Raw genomic sequence first — 20,177 nt, 5'->3', positions numbered from 1 at the left:
CCACATAAAACAAATGTATGCCTTAATGGATTATAAAACAAATACCTGCTAAGGTACTTTTACTGTCTTTGAATTACCAGTGGGAGATCAAAAATCCTTAGGAAAATATAGTTAACTAAAAAGAGTGAGACCTTTACCCAAAACTATTTTAAATGTCAGGAAAGATAAAGCAACATTGATTTGAAGGCTTTGATAAATAAATAGCAATGAAAATTATATTGTCTTATCTTTGAACAATATTTATATATTTAGATATGACTATTAATTTCCAGAGTTGCAGAGAATGTAAAAATGGCACCTATGGCACATTATTATGTTGTGCCAACAGGTCTATTTGGATTATATCATGGGTCCCCAGAGCAGAAATGCTCTGATTTTGACTTTTGTATAGAACCCAGGGGATTACTGGCATATTTTGTTGTTTTTATTGATATCACTTATTACAAAGTTTGACTGCATGGTAGTTCAAAAGTTCAGGGAAATTCTGGATTGTTTCATAGTTTGTGAGTAACTGTGCCCCAAACCCTATAGTGTGATAACTGAACACTGCTTATACAGTTTGTTATTCATAATTTTTGCTGTAGAGTTATGAAGTATTGCATTTACTGATTGGTATAGTTTTACACTGAGTTTATTTTTTAAAATGTTTGAATAAATGGTGTTAATTCAGAGAAAACATGTATAATTTTCATTGCAACATTTAAAATTGAAAAACTGAACAGAATGTAAACTCAATACAAGAAGTACTCTTGGATGACAAAGTCTTCAAGTAGGAGATAATAAATAACTGTGTAGTTGAAAGGCTGAAATAAAGCACTGAAAACACTGTACTTACTTTGTTTTTTTTATCTGTTCTTTTTTTTTTTATTATTGGTTGTTCAAAACATTACAAAGCTCTTGACATATCATATTTCATACATTAGTTTCAAGTTGGTTATGTACTTACTTTGTTATTTCAGTGATGAAAACTTTGCAAGTATAATTTGAAGTTTCTTTTTTTCCTTTCTGTTATTGCCCAGCTCTAATTCATTCATTTCCTTAAGGAGTAATATGTAGTATGTTTCTAAGGAAAAAGGTGTTTCTTAAATGAAATTTGAAAGTTTCATAGTAATTTCAGAGCTGTATATTGTTTCTGTAATAAGTGCATGTTTGCAGAAGAATGTTTGTCTTTCCTTTCTAAGACATGTACTTGGGATGTGCTTTAATCTATTTAATACCCTATTTTAAATTTTTTCCTCTAGGAGCTGCAGCTGGAACATGCAAGACAAGCCTTTGCACTGAAAGACAAAACCAAAAGTGGCATGATTTCTGGTCTGGATTTTAGTGATATCATGATTACCATTCGGTCTCACATGCTTACTCCTTTTGTGGAGGAAAACTTAGTTTCAGTAAGTAAAAAGCAAGTACTTTAACTTCATATTTCCTAAAACATTTTGAACTATTGGGTCCCAAATTGCCTCCCTGTACTCATATGACTCAACTATTCAAACTTAATGCTGGGTTGGTAGAAGGTAAATAGGTAGGGGTGTGTGTGTGTTGGAGATAGAGGTGAAATGATGAGTGGTCTTTCCTCAGATTGTAGTTTTATTCAGAGCTATCATCTTGTTCTCACGTATTTCCAAATTATTTATTTCCATTTATGGAGTCCAGTTCAAGGGAAATGGGAGTTTGTAGACAAGGGTGAGTAGTTACTTCTTCCAGTGAGCATTACCTGTCCCAGACACTGCTGCCTTCTTCTTGACTTCTTTCCACCCTACCAGACTCCCAAGGTCTTGTTATAAGGATGGCTTCTTCCTTTGTCTGCTGAAAGGATCTCCATTGGCCTCTGCATTGTTTTAATAACCATTCCCATGGCAGAAGGTATGGAGGAAATATGTGGCCAGCAGCCTTTGTGGATCACTCCTCTCTGCCCCTTCACCTGTTCATTCAGTGTTGACACATTATGTACAATTTTTTGTTCTGTAGAATTGCAGATTATATCATCTGGACCAATAGCTAACTCATGTAATCTACTTCCTCGCATAAAATGGTGAAACTTTCTTCTCTTACCCATTTTTTTTGTTCATGTGTTGTACTTGCATATAAGTTTTTGATTACTGCTTGTTTTGAAAAGAGGGAAGCCAATGAATGCTTTTGTTGTTTCAGCTGAAGATCATTATCCTGGTTTAGACTGGGGTAGAAAGATCAACTTCTGTTCTTTTTCTTCAATGAATTTGAACATGGAGCATGTCAGTTTCTCCTACATATTTCACCTCCCTGACACCTATCCACCCTCCCCTGCCTTTACCTCATACTCCAATTAAAAAAAAAAAAAAGAAAAAAAGGGAGGAAAGAAAGAGGAGACAGGGAAGGAGAGAAGGAAAGATAATCTTAGAGGAAAGGGCTCACTCTATCTTAGGGTAGGGGGAGACCCATTTAATATTTTCCGTCTGGGTTAGGTGGATATTATGGCCTCAGTTTACCAAAGGACATTTCTAGTCCTTAGAGGAATATGTTAAAAAAATTGAATCCTGCTTTTGAGTCACTGGTATACAAATTCAGGCTAATACAAGTATAATCTAATTTGGGTATGTGAGGGGTGTTGAGAGTGATTTGTTCACCATTACTAGACTGTTCATAATAGGCTTTTGTGATTAAGTTTTGTTACATTGGTATTTCCATAAGCATTTCTTTGAGGTTTTTAAAAATTTGTTATGACTCTAAATAAATGTTTTTTTTTTTTCCCATGGTTCTTTGAGTTTTTAATAGAGAATGTTTTCAATCATGTGGCTTACTCTGACTTCTGACTTGGAAACTAGAGTCTTCTGAGTTTTTGTCCAAGTGGAGGGCAGAGGGAGAAATTACTTCCTCACAATGCAGAGGTGATGAAGGCTACCTTGCTCCCTATTGCAGCATGAGGGAGTTTCTTTTATTTCTTTCACTGAAGGAATAATAGCACTTAAATTCTCACCAGATTTTTCTGTACGTTTTTTGATATTTTGGGTAGTGTACCTTTTGTGCTATAGATTCAGAGACCAGCACAGACTGTTAAGGATCTCAATTACTACAGTGGGCTTAAATTTTTTTAGGAAAGTTGGTATATTGAAGTTGTCTTAAAATTTAAAGTTGCTGGGTTACAAAAAAATTAAAGTTATCATATAGTTTTTGTGTATGTGTGTGGAGGAAATAAAAACGAGTTTAAATGCTGTTTCTTGTATTGTACATTGATATTTATTCAGGACTAGCAGGAGTTTTATAGTCAAAGGTCTTGAAATTCTGTTTAAATAACCATTATTCTTGATCTGTGATAATTGTTTTTGTTGTTTCTGACCTTATAGGTAGAACCATGAAGTCCAACTTCCAGATGGTGCTTTCTTCCTTAAAACCTACATTACGTAGACTTCTCTGAGGGCATGAAATGCACTGAGTGTTTCAGTATGATACATTCCTTGTATTTCTGTACTATTTGTTGATCAATTTAATGACAAAGACCCATTGGATTTTCTTTGAGAAAAATGCGGTGCCCAAAACACACTTCTTGTTTTTGTTTATAAAATTTTTTGTGTTGTTATTTCCTAGGCTGCTGGAGGAAGTATCTCACATCAAGTTAGCTTCTCCTACTTCAATGCATTTAACTCCTTACTGAATAACATGGAACTTGTTCGTAAGATATATAGCACTTTAGCTGGCACAAGGAAAGATATTGAGGTCACAAAGGGTAAGATTTAAAAATATTGACTTGAATCTCAGCATTTTTTTACTTTTCATCATCTAGGCAAGAGAGTGATCTAAGTTCACCATACTAAAGCCAGATCTAGACAAGTGTGTTACCATGTATGCACATGCTTCACTTTTGCTCCAGAAATCCAGGTGGATTTAATGGAATCCTGAAAAGTGGCTTTGACGGTTTTGAAAAGAACCTTAGCCCAATCTGTCAAATAGGTCATTGGCACTGTGGCAGCTGCTTTTTGTTATAGGAAGAAGTTGCCACAGAAAGATGAGTAAGCCTACTCCTCTTGGTGTATTGTAATAGGATGTTTTGGGTGACTGGAGAACAGCCTCTTCTTTTATCTTGTAACTCTGGAGACCAAACTGGATAAACAAGATGAAAGAGAGGATTCTAAAGAGATTATTTTATTATTAAAGTTAATTTATCTGTTTTTGCTGTTTCATTCTCTTAACATTTCATCTTTTACTGGCCTTCAGAAACACATAGTTATTCTTATGTAGTTGAATTCAAGTATTCCAGTTTTAGACTTTTAAAATAGTACTAAAATTCCTTTAGTGTTCAGATTATTATAGTTGGTTAAGATAGAAATTTGTTATATATGGAGAGTATTTCAAGATTTTAATAGTTTTTTCCTTTCTGTTTCAGAGGAATTTGCCCAGAGTGCCATACGCTATGGACAAGTCACTCCACTAGAAATTGATATTCTATACCAGCTTGCAGACTTATATAATGCTTCAGGGTTAGTAACTTTTCCAGTAATTCTTCATGGTATTTACTATAGGGCAGTTCTTTTAAAATGTGAAATAGTAGTTTGTTTTCAGTTCATTTTTTTAATATGTATTTTTTAGTTGTAGATGGACATAATACCCTTATTTTATTTTTATGTGGTGATGAAGATCAAATCCAGTGCCTCTCACATGCCAGGCGAGCGCTATACCACTGAGTCCCAGCCCTGTTTTCAGTTCATTTTAACAATATTTTATTTAGTATATAAATTCTAAGGAAAAGAAACACACAGATATGAGAAATAGAGGAGGAAAAAGAAGAGAAAAGGTCAAGGGAAGTGGAGGAAGGTAAAAGAAGAGAGAACAGTGAGAAGAAACAATAAAAAGGGATGGAAAGGGGAGGAAGAGATGAAATAGGAGAGATGAGAGAAGGGAGTAAAGGATTGAGGGGAATGAGAGAGGAAAATTGGGAAAGGAAAAAATGAGAGAAAAGGGGAAAGAATAGAAAGGAGAAGGAAGAAAAAGATTGATTTAAACTTGGCTCTCTGAAAGTATTAAGAATTTCAAGAGATTTGTGGAAATTTTCCTAAGTGTGTATATTTATGAAAATAAGCTGAAGTATATGGAGGAGTTTGTAACCTCAAATGGTGTAAATGGTCATTTTACTGAACAGTATATACCATTTTGAATAAATTTTGTGTTGAAGAGTATCATTTTCTTGAAATATACCTGTGACATTATTATCATAGCACCAAAATCAGATGTTTTATAAATTTTAAAAACCCAAAGCACATTGAGGGTATTTACTTTGCAAAGTCTTATGAAAATAGGAAAGAAAAACTCTTAAAAAAATTTTTTTTTTAGTTGTAGATGGACACAATCCTTTATGTTCTTTCTTTCTTTATCTTTATGTGGTGCTGAGGACTGAACCCAGTGCCTCACATGGGCCAGGCAAGTGCTCTGCTACTGAGCCATAACCCCAGCCCTGAAAAACTCTATGGTACCCAGCAAACCTGTGGAAAGGGAACTTACAGAAATTGTTTTCTCTCATATGCGGAATATAGAGTAAAACAAAGGAAAGGGGGAGAGAAGAGTAGGATAGCATAAAGAACCAATGAAATACAAATTAATAGACTAGCAAAAGTAATTCTAGTAGAATAGAGAAAGGAGATTGTGAAAGGGGAGGGAAAAGGATGGGGATCATGAACTGAAATCAGTTTCCAAGCATGTATGAGTTTGTTGGGATGAACCCAACTGTTCTGTATAACTATAAAACTCTAATAAAAACAATTTTTTAAAAAATTGAATTTTTTTAGTCTCTTCTAATAGTTAAGTATAACAGTATCTGAAAAATGGACTCTAACCCTAGAGCTCAAGACTAATGGAAGGTCAATATATAATAGGTGATTTATTTATTGTGTTATGCTTCATAACGAATTGTTGTACTGGAGAGGATGGTGTTAAATATATGTATTAGCTGTCTTTGGTGATTGACATGAAATATATCAGGCCATGTCTCATTCATCTGTAATTCACATTTTTAGACAGAGGTTCTGATTGTCCATCATGATATTAAATGCTTTCCCAAAGTATTTCTTAAAACTAGATCTAAAGTGTCTTTTTAGCTAGTTCATGAAATATACATATTTTAAAGTAGATTTTGGGAATAATAGTGCATTTATGGTTCAAAATTCAAAGGATCTAAAAGAATGTACTATTAAAAAAACAACAAAAAAAGTCTCTCTCTTACCCTTGTGCCCTTCTTTAAAGGCAACCAATATTTATCAGTTTTGCATCTAAATTTTCTTCCAGGATACTTTGCACCTATTCATTAATAGATATACTGAGAGGGATGTATTGCATATGCACGTGCTGTCAGTGTTTATACTTTGCTTCTGGCAAGAATTATTTCTTCACTATTAATATCTATCATTAATACAGTCCAACATTATTTCTCTGAAGTCTATAGCTTATTGTTATAAACAAAGTCTGAAGAATTTTTTTTTTCCTCACAAGAATTATCTGATCTGTGTGAATAGGGAAATAATTTTGTTTTGTTTTTAAGGAAAGATTCACTTGTTGTGAGCAGTGTGTCACTGTCTAATAATCCTTTCTTTCCCTTTTCTCTTAAGGCGCTTGACCTTAGCAGATATTGAGAGAATAGCCCCATTGGCTGAGGGGGCCTTGCCTTTCAACCTGGCAGAACTTCAGAGACAGGTAGAAATAGTCTGTACTGAAATAATATGTACATGACAAACCTAAAGCTTCAGATTGCTGTGAAAATTTAAAGCTTTCTATAGGAGGATTTTACTTAAAGATTACCTTTATTTAACTATTACTCTCATCCTTACAGAATATTTTTATGGCATTATTATGTTTATGTTTTTGTTTTGTTCTTTCAACTTTTTGAGGTAAAGAAAATAAGAATTCAAACATAGATGGGATTGGGCTGCTTTCCATTAGAATTAGCATTCTTTTTACTTCATTTGTCTAGTCATCTTTAAAGATTAGTGTTAGGTTCATTTTGTATCATTAAACTGTTATTTTATAGGGTTTTTAAAGTACAAAACATTTCTCAAATTAATCACTTACTGGAATCATGCCTTATAGATTACAATAAGAAAAAAGGAAATGTACCTAATTAATGAACCAGAAAGAAAACCTTGACTATTATTACATTTTTAGTAATACAAGTTTTTAATGTTAAGGATAATTCAAAAATAGCTTCTGCATCCTATAAAGTTAATATAGTTCTACTTCTGATTTTACAAATAACTATCTTGGTGGGGGAAAAAAAGCACATGAAATGACCTTGAAGAGTAGACTAGAACAGTTTTTAATAAATCTTATTTTAAACGGAAACCTCTACTTCTGTAGCCCTTAGAGGAAGCTTCAGTTGTAGCCAAAGATCCTGTGGGTTGGTGTGGGGGTGAGGGTCAGGAGGGCCATCCTTGTCTTCCTGAGATTTCCTTGCTGTGGTCCAGATGGGACCTGTGGCCCTTGTACTTCTTTAGGAGACTGCTGTGCCACCCTAGGCTAGGAGTTGGGGAGGGTTTCTGAGGAATGGAATGACAGGAGTTGGGGGAAGCAGGTAGGTAAGAAGAAAGACCTATGCCTACTTTTCTTTATTGTTGCCACATTGATGAGTAGCCAGGGATGGGCTTACCTGATTTACCTTCACCAAATAGGTAAGTAAGGGATCAAGGCATTTAAGTATGGTTTCTTTGGGGAAGATTTGGTGGAAATTTTTTTTTTATTTGAGCTCCATGGAATGATATTCTGCCTCTGAAATTAGGATTTCCATGTCCACTTTATATAATGAATAAGAACTTTTGTGGTCAGTTGAAGCAAACTGAAAATGGAAAAAAGAGCTTTTATATCCACATTTTATGGTAATACTTCAGTTGTGTGCTTGGTGTATAATAAAACTTCCTACAGATTAAAATGAATGTGTAGCTCATTACAGTTTAGCTTCTTTTGTACTAAGAAAGTCCTGATGTCATCAAAATTTATTTCCATCTCGAGTTATCAGATTCTTAAAAATAGATGGATTTATTCAAATTTAGTGATTTTTTTAAAATAAAATTTTATAAAATTATAAAAAGTTTGAGACATTGAAATATTTAAAGAGTTCTGTATTCAATTTTATATTTTGTATACATTTGTGAAAATTTGCTCTTGGATTTTGAAAAAACTTTATTTGGAAGGAGCTATTTTATGGTGTAATATGTCTATTATTGCGGTCCTTGGAGGTGTCCCTAATCTTTGTAATTGGGGAATATTTCATTTAGCTTATTAAAAACAATATAAACTGAGTTTAAAAGTTTCAACTCATTTCCTCCTTCATTGACTTTTTCTTTAAAAAATGTATTTTTTAGTTGTAGATGATTATGATATCTTTAATTTTTTAAAAATAATTTTTAGTTGTAGATGGACACAATATCTATATTTTTATTTATTTGTATGTGGTGCTGAGGATCGAACCCACAGCCTCATGCATGCGAGGCAAGAGCTCCACTACTGAGCTACAATCCAGCCCAATATCTTTGCTTTTTATGTGGTGCTGAGGATGGAACCCAGTGACTCATGTGTGTGCTGGGTGAACGATCTACCACTGAGCCACAATTCCAGCCCTTGATTGGCTTTTCTGCTGCTCATGCTCTTTACTCACCTCTTTTGCTCCCAGCAGTTTCCTTAGAAGCCCAAACTGAAACTTGTTTTGTATCCTTTATAATTCTTTGTCCTTAGGAAGATGATGAAATCCTGCTCCTAGTATGTATTTTCTTCAAGGCAGATACAAGATGCCTTCAATGGCAGTGCTGATTTGATGCTTTTAATGCTGACATGGGTGGCTTCAAGGGTTTTTTTTAGATGCTTAGGTAATAAGCACCACTGCTTTCTTCTTTTCTGGTTCTCTAGAGAGGTAGTTGGGTGCTTCTTTGCCTTTTCCCTAAACCTGGGATGATATAGGGTTCTGGAATCTCTGTAGAGCAGGTAGAGTTCTTGGGTATTCTTGCATTGTTCCTCATGGGAAGAATCTCAGAGCCTGCATTTTGTTTTTCCTCTTGTATCTCACATAAATTAGGTAGTCTTACTACTGAAGGTTTATGTATAAAGAAATAAAAATTAAGATTTTAGGGCTGGGGCTGAGATTTTAGCTCAGCGGTAGAGCTCTTGCCTGGCACAGATGGGACCCAGGTTCCATCCTCAGCACCACATAAAAATAAAGGCATTGTGTTGTGTCCATCTACATCTAAAAAAAAAAAAAAGATTTTAGGGCTGGGGTTGTGGCTCAGCAGTAGAGTGCTTGCCTCGCACGTGTGAGACCCTGGGTTCACGATCATCAGCACCACATACAAAAATAAACAAGTGTAATAAAGGTGTTGTGTCCAACTACAATTAAAAAATAAATATTAAAAAAATTAAGATTTTAAATGTTTTTCCCATTTAAATTATTATAAAATTACCCAGGAAATTAAAATGCAATAAAAGACATAAATAAATATCACAATTTTATAGAAATAGATTTATGATGATTTTAAGAAGGATTGAGGATATTTGAACCAGCAGAGGCTCTGGTTCAAATCCCAGCACCAATTAAAAAAAAAAAAAAAGAATTCAAATGAATGTCCATTCATGTCTGTTGTGAAATCTGACCTTTACTATCTTTAGGATCTGGTACAAAGTTTTTCAAATATTTCCAAGAATCCTTTAAGCTCTTGCATTCTGTGAAATGTTGTGAGTCAATGGATTTTATTTTCAGAATTCAAAATTCACCCTTCTTTGTAGCATTTAACACTTTGTAAGGAATACATGATAGGACTCAAGTAGAATAATGTAAAAACATGGCTAAGTTCTTAAACAACCAAGGTAATAGTCTCTTGTGTTTTCAGGGTTTTTTTGGGAGAGGGGAGGTTACCACGGATTGAACTCGGGAGCACTCCACCACTGAGTTACATCTCCAACCCTATTTTGTATTTTATTAACAGACAGGGTCTCACTGAGTTGCTTAGAGCCTCGCCTTTGCTGAGGCTGGCTTTGAACTCGTGATCCTCCTGCCTCAGCCTCCCAAGCTGCTGGGATTATAAGCATGGCCACCACGCCTAGTGAATTTTCAGTCTTGAAGAAAACTTTCTTCTGTTTACATATTTCAGATTTATAAGAAATTCTAAGGCATTCATGTTAACTAGTGTGTAACAATTTTGAGATCATGCATTAGTGATTAAATGTTAACTGACATGATCTTGTCCTAATTCTCATTTATTTTCCCCTTTTATAGGATGAGGTACATTTAATAAAAACAGGAAAAGAGTTTTTCTTTAAATAAATGAGGTCTCAAAATGAGGTCTTATTCCCTATCATACATGTATGCTTAGGGAGCCAGTTAAAAATCATATAAGATTCTCAACTCTTGTTTTGCTTTGAAAAACACTTAATTAACCTTGTTAAATACCAGCCTTCATGATCATAATCGTAACCTTCAGGTAAAGAGTGCCTTTTCCTTTGGCCCATTTGATCACAGTAGGTGATCATCTTATTGCTGAATATTTTCTTTCAGCCTAAATGCTAAAAATTCAGTACATAGTCATTAATAGGGATGACAGCTGTAGTAGCATTCTGCTTATGAATATTCATGATGCGAAATCTATAGCATTAATTATATTAATTTACATAACTGAATGCAAGTGAACCATAAGTTATACTAATAAACTAAGCCTTAAGAAAAAATTCTTGGTTACCATATATTGTATGTAGTAAGTAAAAAAAAATGCTATTTAATAAATGCTATTTAATAGGGATGAAGGTGACATTTTGGTCAAAAGGCATTTGGGTATTTATGGTTTGAGATATTTTAGTTAAGAATTAAAGCACAATATAATTCCTCAGTTTTGATAGGATTTTTTAGGGTTTTAGAAACATTCTTTGAAAGAAGAGAGGGAAAAGAAAAATATATGTGGTTGAATACAAGAGAAACCTTTTATATGAATAATGGAATTAGTGGTTGTTTAGGATCATAGCCTTTTTATTTATGAATTTTAACTTTGTATTTTTTTGAGAGAACACATGATTGAAAATAAAATCTATGAGAGTGAGATTTCTCTTCATCTAAATTTGTGTTGAAGAAACTCCAGTTTTGGAAGAAAAAGTTTTATATGAATGTTTTTGGGTTTTTTTTTTTTTTGTACTGGAAATAAAACCCAGGGCCCTTTACATACTTGCCAAGCTCTCTACCATTGACATATGCATATTTTTAAGTTACAAATATGCTGTGTGTTTAATATATAACATAACAGCTATATTGATTTTAAAAGGTTGTTAAATTTAAGGCAAAATGCCTGTTTGGGCTGCCATAACTAACTAATATGGACTGAGTAGTTTAGACAACAAAGTTAATTTTTCATAGTGGCTAGGAAGTCAAAGTTGCCATTTAATTCTGTTCAATTCCTGTTGAGGACTGTTTTCTTGGTTTGCAGATGGCAGTGTTCTCATTATATCTTCTTTATGGCGGGGGCCCTGGGGTGGGGAGGGGGGGGAGAGAGAGAGAGAGAGAGCGAGCGAGCGAGCCTGCATGTGCACTAGTTGTTTCTTTTTATAAGGGTGCAAATCTTATCATGAGGTCTTCACTCTCATGATCTAATTATCTCCCAAAGTTTTCATCTCTCTCTTACTCCGGGGTTTAGGGTTTCAATACATGAATTTTGGAGGGACACTTAGGGATACTCTAAGTTGAATTTATATGTGATGTTAAATATCATTGCTTTGAAGGAATGGATTTTGTTTGTTTTTAATTCTTGTCTTTGAAACAAAGTATCAGAATTAGTTGGTTAGACTCACTATATACAAAATGTTCCATCAACATTTGAGAAAGCTGGGCATTGTGTGGAACACCTATAATCCCAGCTACTCTGGAGGTGGAAGCAAGAGGAGAGCCAGGTGGATCCCAGCCTCGGTAACTTAGACTTTGTCTCAAAATTTAAATAAAATAAAAAGGATGTAGTTAAGTGGTACCACTTAACTACAATTGTGTTCAATCCCCAACACCCCCCACACTTTAAAAAACTAAATGAAGTATGCTAAAGCATTACCAAAAACGTTTTGGCATTAATAAATGAAAAATAAAATTATTTTAAAATATTTCAGTTTCTCATTTTAATCATTTCTATTTTTGTATGTGTTTAAAATGTGTATTTTATATAATTTATAATGTATATTACTTAGATTTATGTGTATATAAATAATATAGTAGAGAGTATCTGAACTTTTTATTATGGTTTTTCATCGAATTATATATTTGTTGATGGTGCTGGGATTCAAACCCAGAATTGAACATGCTAGGTAAGCACTCTTATCACTGAACTATATCCATAGCTCCTTATACTTTTATAAAAAGCTCATTTCAAGCTAACATTTTTCGAGTTTTCTTTATGAGAAAGTTAATATTTTATTCCTTGTTTCCTATGTAGTATAGCAGATTATTTTCATAAAATATTAAAGAATAAGACTGAGGGCGGGGTTGTGGCTTAGTGGTAGAGGGCTTGCCTAGCATGTGTGAGGCACTGGGTTTGATTCTCAGCACCACATGTAAATAAATTAATAAAGTTTCATTGACAAATTTAAAAAATATTTTTTAAAAAAGAATAAGACTGACACACTGATATAGACAAATTATTTCAGGTCTTTTATGTTATAGGATACCTGTGAAATAGTATTCTGAATTACATAGGATTTTTTCCTTTATTATTTTCATAGATTTTGTTAGAATTGAATATGATTAGGACAGTAGTCTTTACAGATATTAGATTATGATCAATATTCTGATTTAGGAATCAAGGTAATTTTTTATGCATTTGAGAAAGTTTTAAAATTTTAAGTTAGAGGGGGAAAAATTTGAAACTTGAGATGTGGCCTGGCACATTGGCACAAGCCTAAAATCCCAGAGGTTGAGGTAGGAGGATTGTAAGTTCAGAGCCAGCCTCAGCAACTTAGCAAGGCCCTGAGCAACTCAGCAAGGTCGTGTCTTTAAATAAAATACAAAAAGGGCTGGGGATGTGACTTCAATTCTTGGTACCAAAAAGAAAAAAAAAAAAAACCCTGAAATGTTTATTTACCTAAGAGATTCACTTCTAGAGATTAATGGTGTATTCCCCAATAGTAGCCAATAAATGAGGCATTAATAGGCATGTAAACAGATAGGAGGAAAAAAGCTGTGTATTTTGCCAGATGTATATATATTTTTAATAAGATCGTAAATCTATTCTTACTCAATTTCACTGACTGCTTAACTGGAGTCTACAAGGCTGCTACCGGAGACTCTAGATATGTTTTTTAAATGTTAATAATAGAAGTATTTATTTTTAGTTTTTAATTTTTTATAGTTTTTTTATTACATAGTATCTTTATTTTGATATAGAAATTTTAATAACCAAATGATATAAATAATTGTATGCACCAGTAATTATATCTGGGGCTCTTTCTTTTTCTTTTTTTTTTAAATTGGTTCTTTTTAGTTATATATGACAGTAGAGTTTATTTTGATATAATTATACAAGCACGGAATATATCATATTCTAATTAGGATTCCATTCTTGTGGATGTACATGATGGTGGAATTCACTATGATGTTTTCATGTATGTGTATAGGAAATTATTTCAGATTCATTTCACTTTCTTTCCTTTTGAAGTATTTTTTAAAAACATTTTTTTACCATTTTTGACTACATGAATATCTTATTTTTTTTTCAAAGATGTTACCTCATTAACCATATTGCTTTTACTTTTGTTTTTTTATCTTGAAATAGACAAATTCTTGCTTTTTTTCATTTGGTGTACATTTTTCCAAAACTTTTTACATGTTTTCTTCTTCCCTACAGCAATCTCCTGGGTTAGGCAGGCCTGTCTGGCTCCAGATTGCCGAGTCCGCTTACAGATTTACTCTGGGCTCAGTTGCTGGAGGTGAGTGACATGTCTGTGTGCTGTTTCAGGCTTGTGTTAATGTAATATTATCTCACTAGACTGGGGCAGATCAGCAAAGGTGCAGTTCATTGTTCCCAGAGGTCAGGACTGCAGGGCTTTCTGAAGTGTTCTTTATTTTTACCTATGATCAGAGGACTTGTCATAACATGGCTGTGGCCCCTCTGGCTCCAGTCTGTCTTCAGAATAAAACCTCTCTCTGTATTGATGTGAAAGTCTGAGATGCAGTGCTGTACTCACCTTGATTATGCTGGTGAAGGCCAGTATGAAAAAAATGGAGAATAAGACCAAATTTATGGCATAGGGGCAGGTAGGAAATCAAGATTTGTGATATAAACTCAGAACCTCATGAAACAAAACAACCTCTCACAGTGATTTCACTTTTGCTTTTATGTTTATATTTTTTTCTTTCTTTTTTCACTGGCTTAAAACTATCTAGACTTACAGTTTATTTGCTAAAAGGAATCTCCCTTCCCTTCCTTGCTCCCAGCAGAAATTTAAAGAGATTGTTTTTGCTGAAAACTCTGCAAAGAAAATGTGTAGTCACTTTGTTGAAGGAGTCTAGCAGGTGTGATTAAAATGTTTATGATTTTTCAAAACAAGCCTGAACTTATGAGACAAGTATTTTTTTTTCAGTCTTAGTTTTAGAAGCCATAAAGCATGTTTGGGTTTCAAATGTCAAAAATACAATACTATGGCTCATGTAATAAATATTTCAGTTCCTGACAAATTCTAAAGCATGGCCTTATTTTTTAAAAAATCAAATTCTATATGTAGGGATAGTATTGTGTTGAAATTTGTTTCCAATATTATGGTTATAACTAAGATTAATTTACCAAAATGCTTTAGTATACTTGATTTTAAAAGTACAGCCACTTGGTTTGCATATATAGTCATTTTATAATTATTAAGATGTAGGACTGGGGTTGTGGCTCAGTGACAGAGTGCTTGCCTCGAATATGTGAGGCACTGGATTTGGTCCTTAGCACCACATAAAAATAAACAAACAAAATAAAGATATTGTGTCCATGTATAATTAAAAAATATTTTTAAAAAGATGTAACTGCAGTAATAGCATTTAATGGAAAAATATAAAGAATTGTTATACATAATATTTTAATGTTGTTTTTATGGGAAATTGAGTGTGAATTATCTGATAGTGGTGATGACTTGATAATCTACTTTTCAACTTATGAAGCTAAGATATCAAAGATCATTCTTGACAGTTGTTCTCTGAAGCAGTTCTTTTTATTGCCTCCAGTGGTTGTTAGTCTGCCATCCTTTGGCTATGTATGGGAGAAGGAAATAATAATAAGTCTCTTTTATGAGAATAGATCTTATATTTTATATCCTCACCCTTTCAGATGAGATTTATTGTCCTTATAGACTCTATATTTAATTGTGTGCTTTTTAAAGACTAAACCTTGTTCTGTTTGTAGCTGTGGGAGCCACCGCAGTGTATCCTATAGATCTGGTGAAGACCCGGATGCAAAACCAGCGTGGCACTGGCTCTGTTGTTGGGGAGCTGATGTATAAAAACAGCTTTGACTGTTTTAAGAAAGTCTTGCGTTATGAGGGCTTCTTTGGACTCTACCGGGGTAAGCAAATCTCAGCAGCAGGTAAAGGTAGAGATCTTGTCTCACCAGCAGCAGATTTTTTAAAAAATATTTTTTAAAGTTATGGATAGGCCTTTATTTCTTCATTTATGACTTATTTATATGTGATGCTGAGAATCGAACCCAGGGCCTCACACATGCCAGGCAAGTGCTCTACCACTGAGCCACAGCCACAGCCCAGCAGCAGATTTTAACTATTATGGAAATCAGTATGTAGCCTACCTAGTCAGTTTAGAGATGCTTCCTCTCTATTTTCTCTTTGCTCATTTTCCTCTTTTACATTCTTTCTGATGACTAGTAATATTAATCTGCAGACAAGACCTCTGTGTCTTCTTCCTTCTATTTATACTTCTTGTAATCTAAATCTTGTGTTTGTGTCAACATGAGTCTATATCACCATGCTCTTACAAACTAAGGCACATGTCTGCAGTTGGAACACAGGGATAGAAGCTAAAATATAGCTTCTTTTCTCAAAGAAGCTAGGCTCTACTTGAAGATGAGTTTACCTTCAATGCACTTGCTTCAACTAAAAGAAATATAAAATATTTTTGTTTCTTCTGAAGAGACAGTTTCTATAAGTCTTATCCAGTGGTTCACTGAAGTTTAAGAAAAAAACAGTAGAAAGCCCTTTGGCTCTAAGTCTCATTCTTGCTCCTTTCCTCCTCTGAGATTAGAGGCACACAGTCATAGCAGAGATTTTCTTTTGCAGGAATGTTACCACCAACTCTGCACTGAGCACAGTGCTATCAGCATCAGAGGCTGCAGCTCCGTGCGGAATCCTCCCCAGCCCCCATCAGCTTTGTAGGAACTTGTTCTCTTTGGAAAGAGAATGACTTTCATGGACATGTTTTCACATTAGAATTTACAGTTCCTTTGTTTGGGGGGGAGGGGGATCAATTTTTTAATCCATTTGGGCGCCACATGGAATTCTTTGAAAATACTCTCAACATGCTCAAGTCCAGAATATTTATGTACTTTACTGTACTTGTTTGTTTGCACACAGAGGCTTATTAATTCCTAAGCTCATTCTGAGCTTTGTTGAACTGTTTGGCTTAGAACTTCTTCCTAGGAAAGAAAGATTGGGCCTGAGCAAAGCTGTAGGCTTGGGGCTGGGGTTGTGGCTCAGTGGTGGAGCAATTGCCTTATACATGTGAGGCACTGGGTCTGATCTTCAGCACCACATAAAATAAATAAATAAAATAAAGTTACTCTGGCTATCTACAACTTAGAAAAATGTATTTAAAAAAAAACTTAGATAAAAAAGCTATAGGCTCATGGACAGAAGAAAAAACACCTCTAATTAGCATTATGTTTAAGTATTCAAGTTAAGAATGTAACTAACACACTTAATTTGAAGGAGAGCATGATGAAGATGTTTGGTTTTTGGCATTTATAGAATAAGAGAAGAGAGTTATTTTGAATTCAAACTGCGCTCGAATACCCGATTCTTGAGAATAAATCTAATTAATTTTGCTCAAAAAATTAATAAAAATTTAAAAAAATTTAATATAGGGGCTGGGGATGTGGCTCAAGCGGTAGCGCGCTCACTTGGCATGCGTGCGACCCGGGTTCCATCCTCAGCACCACATACAAACAAAGATGTTGTGTCCGCCAAGAACTAAAAAATAAATAATAAAAATTCTCTCTCTCTCTCTCTCTCTCTCTCACACTCTCTATTTAAAAAAAAAAAATTTAATATAAAAATTTTAAAAAATTCACAACTGTAGCCTCTTTAAATTCTGGTTGTACAGCGTATATTCCATGAGAAGAGGTGTACATTCTCCCAAAAGTAGATCTGCCCATGTGAAAGCTTGTTTTAAACTGATTAAGCCCTGTATTGCCGCAGTCTGGCTGGGCACAGAATCACGAGCCACTCACAGCTTTGTAGATTCAAACAGCAATTCTTTATTCCCGAACTCACACCGGCCTCTACACACGTTCTGGGGAAATCCAAGTTCTGGGCCCAAAATCACGTACTCTACCAGGCTTTTTTCCAAATACTTTCTGAATCCCACGAGAACTCAACGGGAACTCAGGCAGCAGGATACGCCCTATTCCCAGCAGGAATAACCTTAAACCTGGAACTGCCCTAAACCCAAATTGTCCTAAACCGGAACGCCCTAAACCTAAGGAGCGGGATACTTCCTAAAACCTGCAGGATATACCCTAAACCTGGATCCACCCTGGTCCTAGAGCAGGGTCACCTTTCTCAAACATACATGCAATGTCACAGCGAATGTCCAAGGCAAGTCCATTTCCACGAGTCCTTCCTCTAAGCAACATGGGGTACGCTGGCAAGGAAATTTCGATGCGTCATTCCTACTTGGCAATGGCCCTCAGCACTGTATGTCTAGAGTTTATTTAATGGGAATCAGTTGCGTGGCACTATGGTTGTTTTTTTCTTTGACATCACCAATCTTTTCATTGTTGAAAAATGACCTTTCTCTTCCTTAGTCTACAAAAAGAATGTTCTTAATTAGAAGAAACCTGGATATATAATGCATGGTTTAGCCTTTCCAAGGATAAATGCTCACAGAAGATTTCTTTTTTGGATTGAACCCAGGGGCACCTAACCACTTGGTTACATCCCAGCGCGCGCGCGCTCTCTCTCTCTCTCTCTCTCTCTCTCTCTCTCTTTCTTTCTATTTTGAGACAGGGTCTCACTAAGTTTCTAGGGCCTTACTAAATTGCTGAGGTTGGTTTGAACTTGTGATCCTCCTGCCTCAACCTCCCGAGCCACTGGGGGCACACAGGTAGGAGCCACTGTACCTGGCCAAGATTTCATGAGGAAGAGATACCATACTAATTAAATGGGTGCAACACAGTAAGTGGGGGAAAGAGATTTTTGTATTAAGGAGAAGATTCTAGGAGTTCTGTATGTGAGCACTGTGATTATTGAGATTGTCATATATTGTTTAGAGCTGGTCCATTATTTTATCAGATGATTGACAAAATTGTTGACAGATTAACTAAATTTCTTTGCAGGCAACAATGATAACATGACACAAGTCAGTACTTTATTAAAATTCCACAAGCTTTAGTGTGGCAAGTTGTAAAACAAATACCCATGCTGGCATGGTTGTATGGAAGTTAGATTAAAAATAATAGAGCCTGATAATCATGAGAGTTAGAAAGTTAAGACTGCCATCTGCTGATTCATTCTTTTAAATCATTCTGCTATCCATGAAAGGTGTGTGCAGATTTGTGTTTGCCATTGATAATTCAGTTTGACTGACAGTAGCCTGTATGCATGATTATTTGCTGGCTCTCAACTCATGGAACATCAGTAGGCTTAAGATCAGCAGTGAGTGAGCATGCAAACACATATATAACTCCCTGGGCTGAATGACTTAAGGATATACAATGTTTATTGTTAGCATCTTTAAAAAAAAATGTATGCTAACAATTTGGATAAGCTGTGTGCTTTAGAGAGCTGAACCCTTGGAATATCTACAGATGTTGAATCATTTATACTTTTTTTTTTTTCTAGTTTGCAACCTGCCTGGGAAATTTAACTTTCTAAGAATAACAGTTTCTTTTGTTTTGAGGGGTTTCTTTTAAAATGTCTTAAGGTTGACACATGTTAGTAAATGCAAATATAAAAGGCATTTTTTAATAGAAAATATTCATCAGATAATACTAGAAACTGCATTTTTCTTTGCAGTTGTGGCTTCCTTTTAAATAGATTAATACTGAATGCTGTATTTGATTATTATGTTGGTATTCTATAATAATCAAGTTACTGTAGGCTGTTATGTCAATAGCATTATTTTTTGTAAAATTTGGGTGTACTTAACAAAACACTATTCAGAGGTTTTCCAGGTAGACAGCATTAACTTCCATAAAGTGTCTGTATATGTTTGTATATTGTTGGTTGTAACAAGGGAGGGAATTTGGTTCTGTTGCTATTGGCAGTATTCCCAGAGTAGAGAAATCCCATAGACTCTATTCTTTCCTTCTGTATTTTTTTAGAAGGTACTAGATAGCTAGGCTTTTAACAGAGCATGTTTAAGAAAAGGACGTATAGCCTCAAGAAAACATGACATTATATTTGACTTGTAAATGATTATTACATACATGTATAGAGTTTTTAGGGTAATCACTTTGCCCCATTTTAATTAAAACCCTAAAATGTTTGCTGGGTAAATAGTATGAAGAAAGCACTTCCTTCTTGGGCTTTTGTATAAGTATTTAGTAATTTATATTACTATTGATTCTCTCTCTTTACTTAGGTCTGATACCACAACTAATAGGAGTTGCTCCAGAAAAGGCCATTAAATTAACTGTAAGTTTCTTTCTCTCCAAACTTAAGTCATTTATTTAGATTGCCATTTATTTAGATTAAGTTAAAAATTAAAATTGATGCTGCAGAGACTGGTACACTATCAAGACACTTGTAAAACTTTACATTTATATGTAAACCTTTGGCAAATTAAATAATTTTATCATGAGACAAATATTTTGCTGACTTGGAAAAGCAACAGTAGAGGAAATGGTTGGGAATTCTGGTTAACTGACATATTATCTTTCTAATTAGGTTAATGATTTTGTCCGGGACAAATTTACCAGAAGAGATGGCTCTATTCCACTTCCAGCGGAAGTCCTGGCTGGAGGTTGTGTAAGTATTAATCCTGGGTGTTTCTTGTGGCAATTATA

General features: G+C 34.6%; 1 protein-coding gene across 2 annotated transcripts in view; it reads left to right on the top strand.

Annotated features, from left to right (window-relative positions):
- SLC25A12 (solute carrier family 25 member 12) overlaps positions 1-20,177 on the top strand; it is an 84,348-nt gene that overhangs the window by 42,909 nt on the left and 21,262 nt on the right. For both annotated transcript variants that reach the window (XM_081262223.1, XM_081262224.1), the window contains 8 exons: positions 1,242-1,388; positions 3,559-3,697; positions 4,355-4,448; positions 6,567-6,651; positions 13,806-13,887; positions 15,345-15,503; positions 19,754-19,806; positions 20,059-20,139. In XM_081262223.1, the coding sequence (XP_081118349.1) occupies positions 1,242-1,388; positions 3,559-3,697; positions 4,355-4,448; positions 6,567-6,651; positions 13,806-13,887; positions 15,345-15,503; positions 19,754-19,806; positions 20,059-20,139 (840 nt within the window). The remainder of the gene's footprint in view (positions 1-1,241; positions 1,389-3,558; positions 3,698-4,354; positions 4,449-6,566; positions 6,652-13,805; positions 13,888-15,344; positions 15,504-19,753; positions 19,807-20,058; positions 20,140-20,177) is intronic.

The sequence above is a fragment of the Spermophilus citellus genome (assembly GCF_964194105.1).
Source record: "Spermophilus citellus genome assembly, chromosome: 11".
Lineage (NCBI taxonomy): Eukaryota > Metazoa > Chordata > Mammalia > Rodentia > Sciuridae > Spermophilus > Spermophilus citellus.
This window is presented reverse-complemented; position numbering and strand designations above follow the sequence as displayed.